Raw genomic sequence first — 22,094 nt, forward strand, 5'->3', positions numbered from 1 at the left:
ATGCTGCATGTGATTGCAGCTGTTATGACTAACATATCTAACTCATCTGCATACGACATTTTGTGAAATTGAAGTATGTAAACAACAACGCGACAATCATCATTTCCTTAATGTGAAAAGAGTAGCAGGATGCAGATGATAATCTCATGCAGCAGGATATGCCATGAATATGTGACAAAGCTGCATTACACACATTCACCGCCACCACCTTGACGTAAGCGCAGAGATAAGGCATCACTTTAATGCACAGAGCAGGAACCTCAATGTTTTTTGTAACACTGCTCCCTGTGTCTTTTTTAAAGTGGCGTTAAAACAGGGTTAGAGATTATTTGTAGATTAACACCCTTTCAAACATGAATAATGCAACAGGGTGACCGGCTGTGTCAATAATTAAGTGGATGAGTGATCATGGTTACAAACACTCCAGGGTGCCATGCGCATCGTATGGCGAATGAACGGACGTGCCGAGCGTCCAGACAGACAGAAGCATGCTTACCGGTACCTTCAATTTGAAGTCATCCTTATGTAACCGCATACTGACATCAGCTATGGCCCTCTGGAGGAGACGTGAGGGTTTCAGAACCAAAACAAGCTGGAGATTTCCCGGAAAGGAGCCCTTCAGGTCATGGAAAAAAATTAAACACAAAAGTTTAGACTTATTTCTTCGACAATTCTGTGACCATATAAATACTTACAACCTTTTTTGTCTTTGTAACTTCTTGAACTAATAAAACACACAAACACACACACACACACACACACACATATATATATATATATATATATATATATATATATACATACACATTTTTTTATGTATATATTTTTGTTTGTTAATGTATTATAATTAGAAAGATATCATATAATATATATTAATGTATTATATGTAACATACAAGTAAAACATAATATTTTTCCAAGTAATAAATAAAAAAGAGATTATAGAAGTACATTTACTGTAAGTAGATATTTTGTTTACTGTTTTTTTGTGCTATTGTAATTGTTTGTGAAGTTTACTAGACATTTCTGAATTAAAATACTTTCAACACAATTATTATTATTATTATGGTTATACTATTATTCAAAATATTATTTGATTAAATTGCAAAACATAAATCACTAAATATTACTAATATTACAATGAAACTTTTGTTAAAAAACACTTACTGTTTAATAAAATCTGTTTAAAAAAAGTAAAATAAAAATGAGAATTTATCATTTTTATTACATATAAAATTATTTTAAAATTCATATTAAAGCTCAAGTGCTGCTGTCATTGAAGCAAATGAGGACATAAAAATACTAAGACATTTTTATGCTTATAACTTGTAATAGAATATTACTAATCGAAATATTTAAAAAATATCTTCATGGAACATGATCTTTACTTAAAAAAAAGAAGATAATTTTGACCCATACAATGTTTTTTTGGCTATTGCTACAAATATACCCCAACGACTTAAGACTTGGTTTTGTGGTCCAGGGTCACATATACATACATATACATATTATATATATATATATATATATATATATATATATATATATATATATATATATATATATATATATATATATATATATATATATATATATATATATATATATATATACACGCATACACACACATACATATGTCAACTTGAAAAATATAAAGTAATTGAATAGTCCAAGTTTGTCCAACTTGATTTCAATTTATAGGCCTATCGATTGTACATCTTGATACTGTACATCTTGTTCTTTTTTGCTTTTATCTATAAACATCATGTTAACGTCATAAAGCTCAAGCAAGAGCCTGTACAAACCGCTATCCGTGACAGAGAAGCGAGTGCGGCGTTCCATTTGTCCTTCCTGCGGTCCAGGATGATGATGAAGCCAATGCTAGCAGCATCCATGCTGGACAGATGAAGGACAGAACCAGACAGGTCAGGCATGAAAGACAAAACCATCAGACAGAAATCAAGCAGAAAACGGCTTGTTCTCACAGCTGCTTTCACAACACATTTTTAAAACTCATTAACAATGGCAATAAACCTTAGAAGAATAAATGAGTTTTCACCTTGGTATGCTGGTCAGGTATGTGACAACATTAACAAAATCCTCATCAGACACTTCATTAAACCCTGAGAACTCTGGGAAGGTGATGATGGGAGATCCATCTTTTCCTCTTCCTCCTGCAAAAAATGTTAAGGAATTTAGTGCTTATTTTTTAAATAGTAACTATTCACATTTTTTAACATGTTATAAATGGCACTCTGGCAATTTTATTTATGTATTTATATTTGCTAATTTATTATTTTTCTAAAAGTGTAATATATATAAAAAAAAATTCAGTTTCTTTGCAGTTTTGTTTGGGGTCATAACCAGCACACAGTTTCTATGCAGCATTTACACTTCAACAGAAACTACTCACACTGAGTGAACATGCATGCAGCAGAAACCAGGTGTGAGCCTGTGAGGCATTATGGCCCACATTGATTTTTTATTTTAAACTAGGCCATTACCTGTAAAAACCCTCTTGCATTACTTGCTTCTGTATTTAATCCTTAAAATGAAGTATTCATCACACACTTATTAATTATAAAATATATAAAATGTATTATTATATGTCTTTGATTTAGGAAAATAAGAACCACCTCCTTTCAACCACAATGGGGCAACAGTGGACTATCTATTGAGTTCTGACACATTCATAAATAATCTGACTTTTCACACTAAATAAAATAATAAAATAATAATAATAAAAAATAAAAAAATTGAACTGGTTACCAACTTTTTTTTTTATATACTATATAAAACTGATACATTTTCATGCTCACATATTCTTGCTGCTTACTGCTTACTCTGCAAATTCAATATTACTGAAATAAATTATTGAGTCGTACACTTGTATGCTACATTTTAATTATGCTACATTTTAATTATACTTGATAAAAATGTAATATGGTATGGGGCAATGAAATATTTTAACTACTGGTTAAAATTTGGCCGTTTTTAAACATACATTGTCATATTTTCATCAACAATTGTGTTTGAGAAAGAACAGATCACACAGTTTGACGTCTTTAAATAATCACATATCTTTAGAATTCCTCTGATAACCGATAATAGCAATAGTTTCAATTAAAATCATCTCATTTCAGCAAACTGGTCTGGAGTCTGAATATGTAATCGCCTCTTGAACAGCGATTCTTCTTGTGCATTGTGCTCATTCCCGAGAGAAATTTGAAGAAAGATGTGTCTGTCTGCAGTAATGAGGAAGATCCCCTCAAAGGTCACATGTTCATCCATTTTTAGACTTTACAAGCCACAACGCTTCACTCGGGTGATGTATACGTGAATCTTTTAATAGTCTCCAACTATAGACATAAAGAAGTGCATGTTTATTTTCCATTTATATTTATAATACGCAAAACAAACTAGATCTAAAACGATCTATCTATCTATGTCTTGTTTGAACAGACATGTTTATTGTTTTGCACGTCGCATCTGACCTTATTCACTAGTGAACGAGACACATTTGAAGTCTATTCGATTACATTTCTAATCGTCCTCTGTGATTCACAGAGTCCTAATGGACGAAAATATGCTTTTCAGTGGAAAGCGGCACTTAAGACGAGAGGAGCCAGCCTAATAGATTGCACAAAGTATGCTGGGTGTGTTTTTCTCTGTAACATTACATAACTGGTGCAGTTTTGATGGATGGTGCAGGCGTCTTGGCCGATGAGGAGACAGGGAGATCTGACTGAAAAGCTCTCCATAGAGCAGCGAGTCCCTACTACATCAGTTTTCAGAGAGCTCTGTGTGCGCTGAAAGCAGTAATCACTGCTGTTTTATTAGCTAATATGAATTGTTTTGTATAGTTAACATTACTGGCAACTTCATGACAAAGGCTGGTTAAAATGAATTATAAATAGAGCCAGATTCACTTTATGTATGTTACAAACAGTAGTGACCAGCTTGAGCAGTTCCCTGATTGTTTCTTTCTAGAAAGCAGGACTGTGGCGTAGCCTAGTGGTTAAAGACCTGAGCTGGCAAACAAAGAAGTTTCAGTTTCAAAAAGGGTAAAAAATTAAAATTAAAGTCATTGTTAAATGAAATAAATTGGCTTGTAATTTAATGAGAAACTATATAATAATAAATTGTTTCATTAAATCAAGAATGAGTCTGATCTTGCTGACTTGAGTAACGCAAAAAACAAAACAAAAAACATGTTTACTTCAGTGGTCACATGTACCATCAAAGATTTATCTAGCATCATCCATGTGGCGACGAATATGTTACAGATTTCTGGAAGCCACTAAAATGTATTGTAACGATATAGCAATAGTAAAATGATAGCTTAGGTTTAAAGATATTTTTTTTATGGCTAATAAGCGATAAGTATCTTGTATCAACATTCCAAACCACTATGTGAAAATGGAACACTAAAGATTTATCATAACATCAGATTGTATTGTATGGAAATGGATATTCATTTTGAGATTCACCAAGCAGCCCTCGGGTATTTCTCATTTCATTATTATATAATATGCATCACGGGAAAATGAGACGTCTGTTTTCTCTGACTGGAAGCGCTAATGAGCATCAGAGGGAATGGGAGGGCGGGGAATTGTACGACAGTACTGACACGAGTGGATGTGATTCGCGTACATGAACATCAGCTAAGAAACTGACCCACAATCAGGAAAGGGTCAAGGTTCAAAGGCACCACCAACAGCTATACATAGAGAAGGAAAGTAGATAGCTTTATTTTGTCTCAAACTAAAGAGCAAACAGATATTTCCATTTCTCACCTGAAAGAAGCGCAAACTGCCTGTGAAGTTGTTCGATTATGTCGACAGCCAGTAACGGCCTGATCTCCTGCTGCATGATCTCATCTGTGACAAAGAGAAGAACGCACAGGAGCATTAGAAATCACTTCGACATGCATATAATTCACATTCGGGATATCGGTAAGTCACAAAGTGCATCAGCGGCCCGACCCTTCAGACTGACCGTCTGCGCAGCTGCTTCCTTAGAGATGACCTTTAGCCATCAACACAGCCTCTGGTTTGTATCCGTTCATCAGGGAAGCGCTCCTTCAAACAAGCCATTCTTTTATGCCTTAGGCTTTTTTCAAAAGAGCGCTCGAGTGCTTCTATTCTGATCTACTGAGGGGTCACCCTAAAGCCCGATGAAGTCTGTAGACGAACAAACGTTCTTCTGTACACGTACACAGAAGACTGCATTAACATTGACTTCTCTTTATCAGACCCTGATAAGTCTTGTGAGGAAACTTGCTGTGGGCTACAAACAACGCCGATGAGTTACTACTGAAATTGGGGATGTGTTCGGGACGTGCCGGTGTAAGTCTGAAGCCTATTAGCTGAAGTAAATATATAGTCAAAATTTTTGACAGGCAGCGTGCCATAAACCGCAGAACAACAGAAATTAGTGCTTTTTTATTTTAAGCCCTCACACATCCTTGTCGAGTGTGTTCTACAGGAAGAACAATGTGCGTCAAGGAGCATGTGAAAAGCAGATGTTATCAGCTGGCTGTGGATTCGCTACCATTGACATCTACGTGAATTACAATGAGAAGCCAAAGACTTCCCAAGAGGAAAGTCACAGAGACCGGATCATACAGGACCACTCCTACAGACAGAAAAAACAAACACTGAAAGCATACTGTACTGAAATCTACTCTTTTTCCAAGAAAAATAAAAATTATAGAAAAAGGCAACTTTTTTTTTTTTTTTTTTTTGCGGGGGGTGGGGGGGCATACATTTTAGTTTGATCTTACAATTTCTTTTGCGTGGTCATTCAAATTTTTTCAATACTATTAATACTTTGTCGTAAATAATTTTATCCAGCAAGCATGTGTTCAATTAATATAAAGCAATAGTGAAGACAGCAAGAAAAATTTAAGTTTTGAATAAATTTGTAATTCACTAAAGAATCCAGAAAAAGTATCATAGGTTTCCAATGATTACAATGATTTCTGTGGGATCATGCAACACTTAAGACTGGAGAGATTTCAGATTTGTATCACAGGAATAAATTATGTTTTAAAGTATATTTAAATAGAAAAACATAATTTGTATAACCATTAAATTGTAATAATATTTCACAATATTACTGTTTTTTTAGTGTTGCATTTTTGATCAAACAAACGCCTTGATGAGGATAAGAGGTGTCTTTAAAAATACTTCATTTTTAAAGTGAACTGAAAACAAAAAATACCATTATAGTGGTTTATCATTGAATCTCAAATTCTATGTTATTCAAATGAACTAAAAAAGATGAACAAATTAAAATTGCATATAAAAAAATAAATTTCTTCACTTTAAGAATGTTTACTTGTGTGAGATATGATATGAACTCCTGTACATTTTAGGAAAAAAAAATCAGGTTTTACCAAGGGAAAAAATTGTCAGTGGCCAATAATTTTTTTTATTAAGCATTAAATTCCCCATGTAGAAGCAGGTTTTCTGCAGCAGGGCAAATGATGGTCAGCATGCCAAGAGATTAAACCCCAAAGAGAACCTGCTGTTAGTTACGGGCTTAAGCACACGCCACGTGCACATAAAACACACACACACACACACAGCTCATGCAGACTCATGGTCCACTGCCCTCTGTGTTCTGTAAATCTGGCTAATTGTCAAACTAGACCACAAATCCTACTCTGACCCACACAAGTCTGAAGAGCATGGTGAACTATAAAATCCTTTCTACTGTCCCAGCTTACTCTCTTTAAAAAAAGGTGCTTTAAAAGGTTCTTCACAGTGAAGCCATAGAAGAACCATTTTTGTTTCCACAAAGAACCATTCACTCAAATGTTCTTTAAAGAACAATCGCATTCTTACCTTTTTTATAATCGGAGAAACCTTCTTTTGTGAAACAGAAAGGGTCTTCATATGTTAAAGGTTCTTTATGGAACCATTTAGACAAAAATGTTCTTCTATCTATGGCATTGTGCAGCTCCTTTATTTTTAAGAGTGTAGTACGCAGAGGAATCTGAAAGACATTTGTAGGTTGACAAATATCTGTGTCGCTATCAAAACACCGAACATCCCAACTAGTCTGACAACAGCAACATTGGCTCAGCCAATGAGGTGAGTTCAGGGGCGGGGCCGATCTGTTTGCCAACCAATGGAAGAAGAGAACCTTCACCACTTCACATGGGATGTTTGCTTCTACAAATTCACCAGACGCACTGAACAACACCAAAACAGCAGCATTTCAGAAAATTTTGTCCAGAGGCGCTTTTGAGAGCCAGAAACTGTTTACAAACTGGCGAGTTATTCAAAGACGCATTTCAATATGATACCAAGAGTTTGCTTACATAACAAGAAGTCAAAGTTTGTCAGATGAAGATCGCATTTCTTAGAGCAGATTCGGAATAGTAATAGTATTGAACGCAATAACCCCAAGGACACGATGTGAGATGCTTTAAATACACTGACCTTGGTTTAGAAAGAAGCTGTACTCAGGATGTCAACATATCGAAGGGAAATGAGTCTCTACCTATGACTCCTTTAGCTTGTTTGATCACTGTGATTTGAATTTAAACACTTCATCCAGAGATCACATCTCTTCGGCTTTACTGAACGCAGCTGCATGCATAACAAATGGAGAGAGACTGATATCAGACATTGATAAAGACTCTGTATTGACTCCACTCACTTTTTCCAGCTGCACAACTTTGATTTAAGAGTTTCCTCAATGGAGAACTGAGAGAAGCTACCAGCTTCTAGCAAAAAGTCTCCAGTGAGCATCTGGTTAGGGGGAAGAGGTGGTATAGATGAAAAGGAGGTTTTGAGTAAGATGTATTCCAAGCAGCAAAGCTTTAAAAAAAAAAAAAAAAAACATGTTCTGGAGTCCAGCTGGACTGAACACGGACAGCCTGAGAGAACAACTATGTTTATGTACCAAGAAGAAGCATTTCCCCAAGCATTAGTGTTTTCAGCTCTGGCATTGTATGGCCTTTCCTTCCCATTGTGCATCAGTTTACAAAACTGCAATGTTCATGGAGAACTGAATCTCACATATTTTTGGTCACATAAAGAGCAGGACACGCCTACATTTCTGTAAAGTCATTGTTTCAATAGGATACCCTGTGCATGTTCATAAGAAGCATTATTTTGATTATTCAGGCTTGTTTGCTTTGGGCTACTAGGTCCTGTTAACCCAATCAGAGTATCTGGTTACCAAGGGATGATGAACGGGACTTCATCCTATCTGTTTGGGTAATTACAGAGCTCGTTAATCACTCCATTAGCAAGAGTTCAACAGTCAGATGATCAAGTGCCAGTCACCTGTGCCGTCCCCACTACAATACTTGCTTTTGTCCCAGCATGGGTCAAGATGTCAGAGTAAATATGCTAAACTCACTTACAATTGCAATTGCTAAACACACTAACTTGCACACTTAGTACAACACTGATTGCATTCACATGCAGTGGAGACGCTGTGACCAAAATTAGCTGAGAGGCATGAGAGGAGCGAAGGAGCCTGAGGGTGGAGATCCGCAGAAAAGCCTTCTGTTAGTGTCCAAAAGACAACACAGTATAAGACAGGTGAGAAAAAACAGTCGCAAAGCCAACAAGACCTGATGTATATTGATGGGACAATGACACGATGCTCATTGTTTATCCAGATTAATACATTTTGAAAACAAATCCTACATACAATGACTTGAGTGCATGCTTTTATAAGCATTTTAATCTCAAAATGTTATTAAATTTAAAATAATATAAAATAATAATATGAAATTAATTTATCATTTTAATTATGATACAACAACAAATTTGATCTGGTTTATAATATAGAAAGTAATAGATAGATAGAAAAATCCTGATTTTGTGTGTGTGCTTTTACCAAGAAATATTTTATTATTATTATTATTTTATAATTAAGATACATTGACATGTATTTAATGTGTATGCACTTAATATTTACTTGGAATAAGTACTATTTACGATGGTCAAACAACATGACATTGTTACATTTTAAAATGTGTTTTTAGTTATTAAATGACTATAAATGCTATAAAAAATAAATAGAAAAATCCCCAAAACTATTTGAAATCCACACAAATATAAAGAGTATATTTGAAAGAATGTGACATGTCTTTATGACATTTGTAGGTTGACAAATATCTGTGCCACTATTAAAACACTGCTCTGTGGACAGTCTTAAAGGTCACTGGCCACTGGTACGGAAAGCACCCCTTATGAACTAAGTGAAGATGAACTGTAATGGATTCAATCATCAGCTGCTGGAAGAAAAAGCACAAATCAGCTCTCAGTGGTTTCATCTTCCTTTTTCTGAAGCATACCCATGGTTTCATTTGGGGTCAGTGCATCAAGGGTTGCAGTCAAACAGAGGACACTGCTGCATATCATGTAAACAAATCCAGTTTGGAACTCGATCACGAGCCGTAGGGGGTCTCAAAGTGCTTCTGAACTCCTACAGTGCACACTCTACCTGCTCTTCCATGACACACGGAGTGACTGTTACAGAATCAACACAACAGCTTCACTTCACAGCCTGTCTGAATCCCAACGGCAGACGTTTAAGGAGCGTCCATGGGATATCCAGTCCATTGTTACCGCTCTACTTCCCTCTGATCTTTATAAATTAGTGTTGCTGAATGACAAAGGAGTCTCAAGACAAGTCTGAACGGCTGAGTCTCAGGCAGCAAAATAAAATAGTCATAAAATCAAAGCCCAATGTTAATGGTTGCAGTGAAAGCTTTATTCAAGGCTCTGCAGTTCATTAATGGGATTGCAATATTTTATGGCAGGCAAGACCCAGAATCTATCATATTTCCCCTAAAGAAATCACTGAAAGTAGGGGAAGAAGTCCCAGAGCTCCCAACACTAGCACATAACACCCACACACAAAAAGAATTTACATTCCTGTAGGCATCGATTTCAAAGCAATACAGCTTGGACAAGGCATGTGTCCTGATGCTGCCTATACTGAAAAAAAAAGAGAGAAAAAAATCCTCTTTTAAATGATTTTGTAATTTTTTTTGTTTTAAAACAGGTTCACTCACTTAAAAAAGAAAAAAAAATGAGGATGAGGAAATTATATATATATAATTTCCTCATCCTCATTTCATTCTGTATAAGTTTATTTCTTCTGAAATGTTTACCCCTGTGTGTCCCAGTTTTGTCTTTTTATTTATTTGTAATGTATTATTTATCAAGAACAGCATAAATTTTACCAAAAAAAAATTATTTTCTCATTGGAATTATATTATTTCATCATCATTTCCTTTCATGAATCTATTTTACACTAGGTATAAAAAATAAAAAAATTACACAGTGTCTCCACCGAAACCTACTCAAACTGCAATATTTAATACTAATATCATTTCAGCATAAATTAAAGCATTTTTGTTAATATGCTTTCATTCTGTTGGCAGATTGTTTATAATTTTTTTTTTTAAATGTATCATTTTACACCCCTTGAAACATTCCGTCTTCTGCTTATGCAAAACAGTGGCATTATGTTAACAAGCTGGCATTTAAAGGGTCAAAATTCTGAAAATAATTATAAATCAATCAATCAATCATTGTCAATGAAAGCAGAACAAATATTAATTTATAATATTTTATTAATTTTTTGTTACACTTACAATTTTGTCCTCTGTTGATCTTTTATCAAAATTGATGCACAAAGGAAAAGTCTAAAGAACACTAGCCATTACTGACTTTCATTATATGGACCAAAAAAAACAATAAACACATTTTCAGTTTCACACTGACATTTTTCAGAAAATCTTCTTTTGTGTACAGGTTTGCAAAACCTTAAATGAATAACAATCCAATTTTCATTTTTGGGTGAACTACTAAAAACAATTCTAATGTGCGCTGTTTGAAGTTCACACAAAACTTGAGCATTCCAAAACTAAATTCCAGCATACAGTATCTAACTCCCTCTCGATCCACATCCCTACGGAAAAGGAAGCTGCCCACACATGGATACAAATCAGAATGTCAGACAGGATCCTGTATCTGGCCAGAACAACAAGAACTCATAGACCCTGTCACCTGGAACAACCAAGACCTCCACCCCACAACACAGGACACGCAACAAACAAGCCGTTATGAAGTAAGACAGTGTTAGGACTGGAAGTGTAGAGGCGGTTTTCTGCAAACAGAAAGTACTCTGAATGATGAAAACAGCTTTGAGTAGACTGTCTGTGTCACAGGACCCACATCCACAAACATGTGTATGACCATGATGTTCAGATGAGAGCTGTGTAAAGTTACGTCTGACCCAGTCTGGACAGGTGCGTTTGATTACGCTGGCATGCTTTAAAGGGGCTCTTGAGGGAGACTTTGAGGACACTGGCCTCTGAACTAACCGCATGTGTGTGTGGATTTAGTCGAAAAATGTTTCCAGAAGGGGAAAGCATATATGGATCCAGATAATGTCAGTAATTTTTTTACTTGCAGCACATTTTTGAAGCAACTTTTTTTCTTTAGTGGCATACAAGGAAACACGCCAGTCTGGCATCTGTTCAATAGCAGAATAATGGCGCTTTTTAGAATGAATATTATTCTTTATAAATTCAACTCAAATCATCTCAAAAGCTTTACTGACTATCCCAAATGAGGTAGAAAATTGCCTTTAGACAAAAGGCTCAACACAAAAACATGTATCTAATTATTAAAATGATTATGATTATTACTAATATTGTTATTGTTAAAATGTTTTATAAAACCATGTAAAGTCAACAGAAAAAATTTGAGCAATCATTTTAAATTTGATGCATGCATTAAATAGTAATAATAATAATACCATATACAATTATATAAAACCAAATATTTAATTAATATAAAAAACCATAAAGTTAATATATATATATATATATATATATAGTTCATGATAACCAGAATAATGATATAATCATAATGTATTATTAAAAAATATGTGTGTGTGTGTGTGTGTGTGTGTGTTATATGTTTTCTTTGAATTTGTTATGGTTCATAATAATCATAAATATAAAGTGTTCAATACAATTAATATAAATAAAAATAAACATTTAGCTTCACCGATCAAAATAGTGTAAGACATACTTTGAAATAAATTTAACTCAGAAATTGCAAGCAAATTTCACAAATAATTGCAAAGGGGTTTACAACTTATTTCCAACTTTGAAAAATGTTTTGATTGATTTATGGATGTTATAATTTTTCTGATGGAAAATATTACTGATAATAAGAAAAAGGCTTTTGCGGTGCATACGTAGTATTCTCTGCATCATCATAATTCATACTTCCCCTAGAGACTCTCTGCAGCATACGATACTGTAGGTTTAGAGTGTGTGTGTGTGTGTGTGTGTGTGTGTGTGTGTGTGTGTGTGTGTGTGTGTGTGTGTGTGTGTGTGATTTTTGTGCTTGCATTAACTAAATTTTAGTAATAAAATTATTATATATATATATATATATATATATATATATATATATATATATATATATATATATATATATAATAAAAAACATACATGAATATATTTTTTCTTTGACTGTGCTATCATCTCACTGTCTGATTGAAACAGTCTGATTGCTGACCTCCACATCATTTACAGTTCCTCTTTTAAGCTAAAGAGGTTCATGCACACAAACAAAGCTGAATATGCCAAACGATTAAAACCCATGAAATATCAAACTTGCTCCGGCATTTCTGTTTTCACAAGTAAATAAGCCACGATGATGAATGAAGCCGCCAATCTGACCAAGCCATTTAATCCTCTTTAAGAGCGTCTGACAGTTAACACTGCAGCTTTCTCACACACACACACACACACACACACACACTAAAACATCACACTTCTCTAGATCTCACTGCAATAACGCTGAAGTATGTTTTAGTTATAGCTGCTTCAGAAGCAAACCGGAGTGAAAGAGGAAGGTGAGGATGTATGAGGAAGACATACTTCTCCTCCATGCTATTTTGGTTTCCAGACACACTCCCAGCAAACGATGATAAGACTCCATTTCTCCAGCCGAGATGCGGACCAAGGAAAAGGACGCTCCCCGTGAGTGCCGCCCACATACCGAGCAGCGGGACGGGACGGTCTGATAGCACCGGGAGCCTTCCATACTGCAGCACAAACCCACAATACCCCAGCCTGCCTCACTACGGCTCGCTGGACGAAGGTCACAGGAGAGGAAGGATAGATCAGAGTAAGTGGACAGAAGCCTTGCTGTCCCTGGATTAAGAGAACTATTCTAGTCCGCTTCTCCTGTGGTGGATATTCTTACACACACACACACACCTCCACCTGAGAGCACCATCTCTCTTCACCCAGGTTGCTCCAAACAGGTTTTTTAAGAATATCCTGTCCGTTTTATGGATGTAAATGAGGACTGGGACTGTCCAGCTCCAAAATGACAAAGATACACCATAAAATAGCATACAAATGGTCTGTGTGACTCAGGTTTTCTGAAGCCACAAACTTATATGTGAACCTGGAGCACAAAACCAGTCATAAGAGGTAATAGTTTGAAACTGAGATTTATAAATCTGAATAAATAAGCTTTCCGTTGGTCTATGGTTTGTTAGGATATGACAATGTTTGTCCGAGATACAATTATTTGAGAATCTGGAATCTGAGGGTGCAAAAAAAAAAAAAAAAAAAAAAATAGAAATACTGAGAAAATCACCTTTAAAGTTGACCAAATACATATTACCAATCAAAAATTACGTTTTTATATATTTACGGTAAGAAATGTACATAATATCTTCATTGAACAGGATCTTTACTTAATATCCTAAAGACTTTTGGCATAAAAGAAAAATCTATAATTTTGACCCATACAATGTTTTTTTGGCTATTGCTACAAATATACCTCAGCGACTTCAGACACAAATGAGGAATAGAGAGAAATGTTCTTATACAGTAAGTTAACTACTGGCACATTTTTCTGGTCACATTGCTGTGTGTCTAATCATTATTAAGCCCATAAACCTCTTTTTTCCCCTCCAGAAACACCTCAAGGTTTCCGACCAAAGTCAACAGAGCTGTAACTCTCTCAGAAATGACTCCGTATATCATTCTCAGAAACACAGAGGACAAGAAACACAAAGTTCTTCCTCAGGCACAAATGCTGTTAAAGACAGAGCGGTGACTTACACATAACTGAACCCATTGTGCTGACGGTCCCGCGCCACGCAAGAGGTCCCGAGAGCTGCAGTGACCCGCAAACTCAATCACGTAATAAGACGTTACGAGAGGTGCCTGTGTCCCTCTGAAACGCAGGCAACACACTGACATGCTTTCTACAAATATCTCTGAGAAAGCCAGAAGCACCGGTAGTTTCCTCTTCCTCTCTCTCCCAGAGAGACATTCATCACTGCGCAGCCGACTGTGGTTAAAGTACGTCAGGAAGAAGTTCTCACAAACACACAGATTCCTTTTTCACTCTCCACCCCAAAACAGAGCCCTGCTACACACACACACACACACACAAACCCCTCCCCGCATCCCTCACGCATGAGACGGCATCATGTGGCACTGCCTGTTAAATCTAAACCTGAGGACTCAACTTTTTTCTGTCACTTTCACAGTGGAAAAAAAATGTAACGTGCTAAATTGAGAAGCAAAAAAGTAGGAAACCAACCCAAACTGTGATTTCATGGATGTCTGAGCGCTCTCTTGTAGAACTTCAGACATTCCTGTGGATGGAAACCTATGAGCGTGTAAAATAAGGCACTCTTTACTCTGGAACCGTCTGGATCTCTGGAAATCACATTCAGTCTGGCACACACTCCAAAAACAAGCCCATTTGTAAGCATATAATGTATGAAATGTCCTTGAATTGAGAAAAGAATTGTTTGAAATAATTCATTGTAAGAATCTTTTTTTTTTTTTTTTTTGAAAAACTTTGTGAAAATTATTATTATTAGTAGTAGTAGTGTTGTTAAAATTATTGTTCTTTAATACATATCAAATTTGATATTATAGTATTCATCATTGACTTTCTTGACTTTACATGGTTTTATGTGTTAAAATATTAAGAACAACAACAACAACAATACGAGACATTTATTAACAATAATACTAATTCTAATAATAACAATTCTTATTATTAGTAGTTGTAGTAGTAATACGCATTTACCGACTTTTATGTTATAACATGAATTATTTTACTGCCATTATTTTTATTTAATGACATGCCATAGTTTTATTATTATTGATTTTATTATTATTATTATTATTATTATTACTATTATTATCAATAACAACAATATAATAAAATATTAATATGATGAAATATTCAATTTAATTAGTATTATTAATAATAAGAATAAAAAATATTGATTATATAATTATATAGTATAATACAACATTATATTGTATTATTATATAATAATATTATAACAATATTAAATATGAAGACAATAATAAAAAATATTATTATCATAAATAAACAGAAAAACATTTGCATTATGATAGCTTAATTCTAAATACTCGTCATAAATTATAGCTCAAGAGACTTTGGGTTAAAGGACAGTATCAAGATAATGAAAAGCATATATAAATAATATACACTTTAAATAATCATTTAAAATGATACAATCTTGGATACAAATAGTCTTAGATTGAAAAAGTGACCCAAAGTCCTGTCTATGGACCCTAGCAACCACATAGCAACATGCAACAAAAGAAAAAACACTGTATCAACCAAAAAGCAACATACTGCTAACCACCTGCAACACACCAGCATCATGATGCTGACTTTTACACAAGCAACCACCATTCAGAAATCTACTACTATGCATTAACTTCTAATCGGAGACCATTAGTGCTTACAGTATGAGACGTAACAGACAGATGTAAGATGAATTGATATTGTATGTCTGTGGCTTCAGATTATGACGCTAGGGTGTGTTTTCAGATAACTTCTGCCATATAAAAACAGCATGTAATTTGATTACAGGACACTATTTTAAGAGGATATAGTGGGGAATACTGGACACTCACTAATGCCTGCGTCTCTGTCTTCCTCTATCGTACAGGATTCAGCATCCATGAGAAAGACTGTGGAGCACTCCTCAGCACAATGAGAGAGGATGAGAGGGGGATGTCATAAAGCTTCAGTGATTGTCAATCTAATGGATTGCATTAGCTGAGAAAACGGTGCAAGGCTGCAAGCTCTTCCATATGACTGAAGAATCAATCTCACACTGAGCCTGTGATAAATCTTTTATGCTTGTGTGTAATGGCTTATTTTAAAGATCAAATTAATGTAATGAAACAAATTGCATGGTTTCTGCAAAGTCACCAAGGCCGCATTTGATTTCCGAGAACTAGACTTTGATTCAGAAGAAGAACTTCCTGTAACTGAGCAACCTAACATGGTGTCTGAGTAGACAATACTGACTGACATGAGTGCAGCACTGAAGCTATAACAGATATTATACAGAGGGGCACACAAAAGATGGGGGCGGAGAGAGGGGGAGGGGTTGGTGTGGAGGGAAGGAAGGAAGTACAATGACCTTCCTATTGTTCACCTTTTTTGGATTTGCTGTTGAGCGTCACTGCTGTTGTTTTATTGTGAGTCCAAAGTCTTTGGAGATACTGTCTTGTTGAAGGCAGCTTGGAATGAAGCCCAGTTCAAGGTTTTTAGGCTGTATATAGATTTTTTTTAAAGCAAAATGCAGCCAGAATCAAACCTTTCATCGTGTTATAAAATATTTGGTCACACTTTTTTAAATATTTTAAGGTGGCCTTGTTTTAGTGTAATTATGCATTTAAATAATGAGTAATATTAATTAACTACATGTACTTATGGTTAGGCTCAGGGTTCCTTGCATGTAATTATGAATAATTTAATAGTAAGTACATGTACAGTAACAAGGACACCTTAAAATATTTCAAAAAATGCTTTTCTTTTGAACTTTCCATTCTCAATTTCCATCAAAATATTAAGCAGCACAACTGCTTTTTACCATGATAATAATAAAAATGTTAAAAAAGCTGTTAGTAATAAAAGTTGATAATAATAAAAATGTTTCTTAAGTAAGCATATCAGAATGATTTCTGAAGGATCATGTGACACTGAAGACTGGAGGAATGATGCTGGAAATTCAGCTTTGCATCACAGGAATAAATTGAATTACTACTGTATATGGTTAGGGTTAGGATGAGGGTTTGGTTTAGGGTTACTTGCATGTATAATTAATTGTTATTATAATTAGTAAGAACATTTAACATGTAACAAGGACACCATTAAATAAAGTGCTACCCAAAAAAAAAAAAAAAAAAAAAAAAGTATTTTCTAACATTTCTGTGATGCTGTTAACATGTTCTCCTGTTTTTTAAAAACCTTGTCAAACCTGTACTACGTTTAGCATCACCAAAAAGCCAAGTTGTTGCCACATTCATATTTTAAAGTGAAGAAAAACAGGTAGAAATTAAATATACTTATTTTTCAATTATTAATATCAATTATTAATATCATTGTTATTTGTTAACTTGCATTTAAAAGTTTCTGGTTGGTTATTTCTTTTCATGTTTTTGAAAGAAGTCTCTTGTGGTCAACAAAGTTTGCATTTATTTAATCAAAAATAAAGCAAAAACAGCAGTTTTATGAAATATTATATACATTTAAAAGAACTATTTTCTATTAAAAATATTATAAAATGCGATGCAAAGCTGAATTTTCAGTATCATTACTCTTAGTCTTCAGTGTCACATGATCCCTCGGAAAAATGAGTGCTTAAGAAACACTTCTAATTATTCTCAATGTTAAAAGCAGTTGTGCTGCTTAATATTTTTGTGGAAACCCTTATACAGGATTCTTCGATGAACAGAAAGTTCAAAAGAACAGCATTTATGTAACATTATAAATGCCTTTATTATCCATTTAACCCAGAGGAAAGCTATTAATGTTTTTAATAACTTTTAAAGTGCCCTTTTTTACGTTTCAAAATATTGTTTTGGGAATCTCCTACAATAGGATTACATGCATTAAAGGTCAAAAAACGCTTTTGTTTTCTCAAACTATGCATTTAATATAACCAAATTTTCCAGCTATCTTGCGATTATGCAAATGTATTACATGTTGACGTCATGGAAGTTACTTACGACTCGTTTCAGCTGTTTCAGAATCGATTCTTTATTTTGGGAGACAATAACTTTATTTATTGTGCACGCACTTTGCAGATCGTTTACATTCACACAGCTACATTACACACTGCATGAAAAACAGTAATGGAAATGGCATAATGGGGCACTTTAAAGGCTGTGTAAATATGAATTTCAGCTAATATATGCAAATGTAACTGCATTAGGCTGAGCTGCTGTTATTGTACAGAACGCGTGACTGCTCATCTGGCATCTTCAATATTCATGAGCTCTATACCGAGAACTGTGCAATCTATCACTTAGCTTCGGATTTAACAGGAGAGTGATGTCACATCTGACCAATCAGAGCGTCATCTGGCTGTTACAGGGCTGGAGGGTCACATCTGTGACTCACTGAGAGGTGAGACGCTGCTAATGCTGATTTCCTCTGAGCACAACAGAGCCAGAAATAACTCTTATCAGTTATCCGTAGTTTGCCCAAAACCAAAGGCAGGTTTGAGAGGCACTTTTACAACACTTGGATATTTCTAACCTCTGAAGTCCAGTTCAGTGCAGTGAACCGAGAACCAATGGCTGAACCATTGTTTAAAAAGCCTGCTGGTTTTCAGTTGGCTCAAGCAGTGGTGTGTTATAATGCGGATAATGAACTTAGGAAGCAGCGAGTGTGTGTTTAAAGCACACAGTGTCTGCGTGAATCAATATGGCTGAACTGGCCCATCTCAGTTTCCATGGCAACGGGCCGTACGTCTCCCGAGGGCTGCAGTGGGGGCGGGGCAGCGCCTCTCTCTCGTGCAGGACAGCGGGAACAGCAGCATGGCACAATAACCCACTTCACTCGCTGGCATGGGGAAGCACCTGGATATTCCCATGCTTTTTATGGTGCAGGAAGATGAAAAATACACCTTCCCAGAGCGAAGACGGGTTTAAAATACACAGGTCTCCTATTCAAGCAGATTTAACTAAGCTGATTTTTAACTAATAATTCAGTGAAATCCCTCATAAGCTTCATAATTATTTTCTGAAAATATGTTACCCTGGACCACAAAACCAGTCTTAAGTGTCAATTTTTCGAAATTGAGATTTAAATATCATCTGAAAGCTAAAAAAATAAGCTTTTTCATTGCTGTATGGTTTATCAGAATCGGACAATATTTGGTCGAGATACAACTATTTGAAAATCTGGAATCTGAGGGTGCAAAAAAATCTAAATACTCTAAATACAGAAATCTAAATACTCTAAATACAGAAAATAATCTTTAAAGTTGTCCAAATTAATTCTTAGCAATGCATTTTACTAATCAAAAATTAAGTTTTGATATATTTACAGCAGGAAATTATTAAATATCTTCACGGAACATGATCTTTTCTTAATATCCTAATGATTTTTGGCATAACAGAAAAATCAATAAATTTGTACAATGTTTTTTTGGCTATTGCTAAAAATATACGCCAGCGACTTAAGTCTGGTTTTGTGCTCCAGGGTCACATATATCAAATTAAGATATGTGATTCTGACACAAACAGGTGCCATAATCTTATCCAAAAACCCTAATTAGAAAAGTAATTAAATAATAAAATCTAACTAATAAAATGAAAACACATTTTTGCACTTCGATACTCTAAAAATCTGTGCTTTCTGCTATGGATTCAATGGAATGGAGTCCTATTTAAAACTTATTGTATTAATACTAAATATTATTCTATTATAGCCTAATATTAATAAATGCATAATGTATAACGCTATTGATAATGTATATATTGAACAAAGTAATTAATTTGCTTCCTTTTTTTAAAATATTAATGTTGGTTTTTTAGGCTGGTAATGCAGTGTTAAATGTAACTGGAAATATTTAAATCCTTGTGTAAATCTTTAAGTACACACAAATATGCGTTAATAATAATAATGATTAGTAGAAGCAGTATAACAGTAATAAATAATATCTATTTATTTTGCTAAGGAGCTATATCTGAATATGACTAAACTGTATTTATTCTCTTAATTTGCTGAAAAGGCCGATTTAATTGAGTTAATTGAAGTTTGTGTTTTTGAAACAAATAGGTGCCAAATCAGAAGCAAATGTAGCTATACAAAGAGATACCTATAACCTCCACAATGTAGTGAAATAAAAATAAATAACTGTAAAATAAAATTATTTCTGCTTTGAATAGCTCATGTTGAAATTCTGTGCGCAACAGCACGACATTTAACGTTAAAATAAAGCACAGAGGTCTAAAATCCAGCTTTATTTCTATCACAGGCCATCAGGAAAAATCACCTCACGGTTTCCCCTAAATTGTGGGACTGCGTGTGAATTAGCGCTGGACAGATGAATCACAGCTGTAACACACCCCCATCATCCTCAGCAGTGAAGAATCCACTCACCAACATGGGTGATGATACAGTCCACCCTCTGCTGTAGCTCCAGTAGAGACATCTCCTCTTCCTCCTCCAGCCTGCAGAGCATCTCCTCTCCTCCGCAGCTCACCGAGGGCTTCCCCGCTCCGCTCTCACAAAGACAGCAGCCACTCCCAGCCCTTGATGGAGACTCCGAGAGCGAGCCGGTGACACCGGCAGATGAATCCGGCTCTTTTGTTCTACAGCGTGGAGGTGCGGAGAGGCTTTTGTGATGTTAATCATTCATTGTGAATCTCAGCGTCTGAGTGATGCTGGCTGGACTTTACCCGGCTCTAACACCAGCTCTGTGGCTTCTATCCTGAAGACTGTGTCAGGCACCAGGAAGAGAATCAGAGGGAGGCTACACTACCTGCCTTCAGAGAGACACAGAGCTCCTCTCACACAAAACCTGGAACCATGGAGTCAGTGGAACGGAGCCTTGTGCATACAGCCTGCAGTATAATAGTCCTGTACTTGTAATGTTTCATTAATGAAACACTATTACTGTATATTATAATATAACTTAATATAATACAATAAATTATAATGTATAATAATAATACATTTTATATAGAATACTCTTAATATACTATTATTTTACTTTATTATATATATTATTTTCCAAATGACTTGTCCTCTGTAGGGTTGTGGGGATACTTATAATATATTATATAATATAATATATAATATATTATATTATATTATATTATGTACATTCTTAGTATAAAACTATATAATACAAAATAAATAATAATTATTATTATAATTATTACATTTATTGATTTATGCAACCAGCCTGTATTGCAATATGCAAACGTATATTATATTCATTGTTGCCATAAAATGTATCAATGTATTAAATTAATACATTATTAATGAATGCAAAAATATATATAAAAATGAAAAGTATTGCCATACTGAACAATGTAATTCATTAGTGTTTTTTCAATGTTAATTATGGTGCATAGGACAGATAATAGATACAGTGATAAACTGCACATAAACGTAATTATTTGAATCCTTAATATTTATATGTAAATCTGCAAATACAAGCGAGCATGCATTCATATAATAATAATACTCATCATCATCCTCATCATTTAATTTTACACTACTACTAATAATAATATATTTAATTAAAACAGCAATAGCAATTTTATTATTATTATGCATATTTGAAAAGACTAAATGTCAACATTTTAAATATATCAAACCATTTATAATTATTATTAAAATCATTCTATACAATAATGTTAAAATGGTATTTTTTATTTTATTTATTTACTTACTTTTTTGTTGTTGTTGTTTAGGAGTGGCATCAGCGTATGACTGAGCTGGGCTCTTGTCCACATTTTGATGTGAGCTGATGGGCTGCTAGCATCTTTCCTGACAACATTGCCCTTGGGAGCCAGATCATCTCCTTGGAAACTCTTGGTGATGGGATGCCATCTGTGCTCCTGCCATTACATGCAAACTTATCGCACATATATTACTCATTAAATCAGATTAAGAATAGTGCTGAGAGTTTATCTTGCTTTTATGAAGGGTAACACTTTAGAATAAGGTTCCATTAGTTAATGTTAGTTAATGTATTAATTAACAT

General features: G+C 34.7%; 1 protein-coding gene across 2 annotated transcripts in view; it reads right to left on the reverse strand.

Moving 5' to 3' along the window:
• LOC113110955 (guanine nucleotide exchange factor DBS-like) overlaps nucleotides 1-20,877 on the reverse strand; it is a 56,717-nt gene extending 35,840 nt beyond the window's left edge. The window contains exons 1-6 of one of the 2 annotated variants that reach the window (XM_026275279.1): nucleotides 20,779-20,877; nucleotides 20,480-20,691; nucleotides 4,796-4,879; nucleotides 2,059-2,173; nucleotides 1,805-1,895; nucleotides 497-616 (exon numbers count right to left, since the gene is read on the reverse strand). In XM_026275279.1, coding sequence (XP_026131064.1) covers nucleotides 497-616; nucleotides 1,805-1,895; nucleotides 2,059-2,173; nucleotides 4,796-4,879; nucleotides 20,480-20,561 — 492 coding nt within the window. In that variant the 5' untranslated portion in view covers nucleotides 20,562-20,691; nucleotides 20,779-20,877. Of the gene's footprint in view, nucleotides 1-496; nucleotides 617-1,804; nucleotides 1,896-2,058; nucleotides 2,174-4,795; nucleotides 4,880-14,139; nucleotides 14,455-20,479; nucleotides 20,692-20,778 lie in introns of those variants that run through there. The other variant, XM_026275280.1, reaches the window with a different exon arrangement.
• Between the last annotated feature and the right edge of the window lie 1,217 nt (nucleotides 20,878-22,094).

Source organism: Carassius auratus, chromosome 11 (assembly GCF_003368295.1).
Source record: "Carassius auratus strain Wakin chromosome 11, ASM336829v1, whole genome shotgun sequence".
Classification (NCBI taxonomy): domain Eukaryota; kingdom Metazoa; phylum Chordata; class Actinopteri; order Cypriniformes; family Cyprinidae; genus Carassius; species Carassius auratus.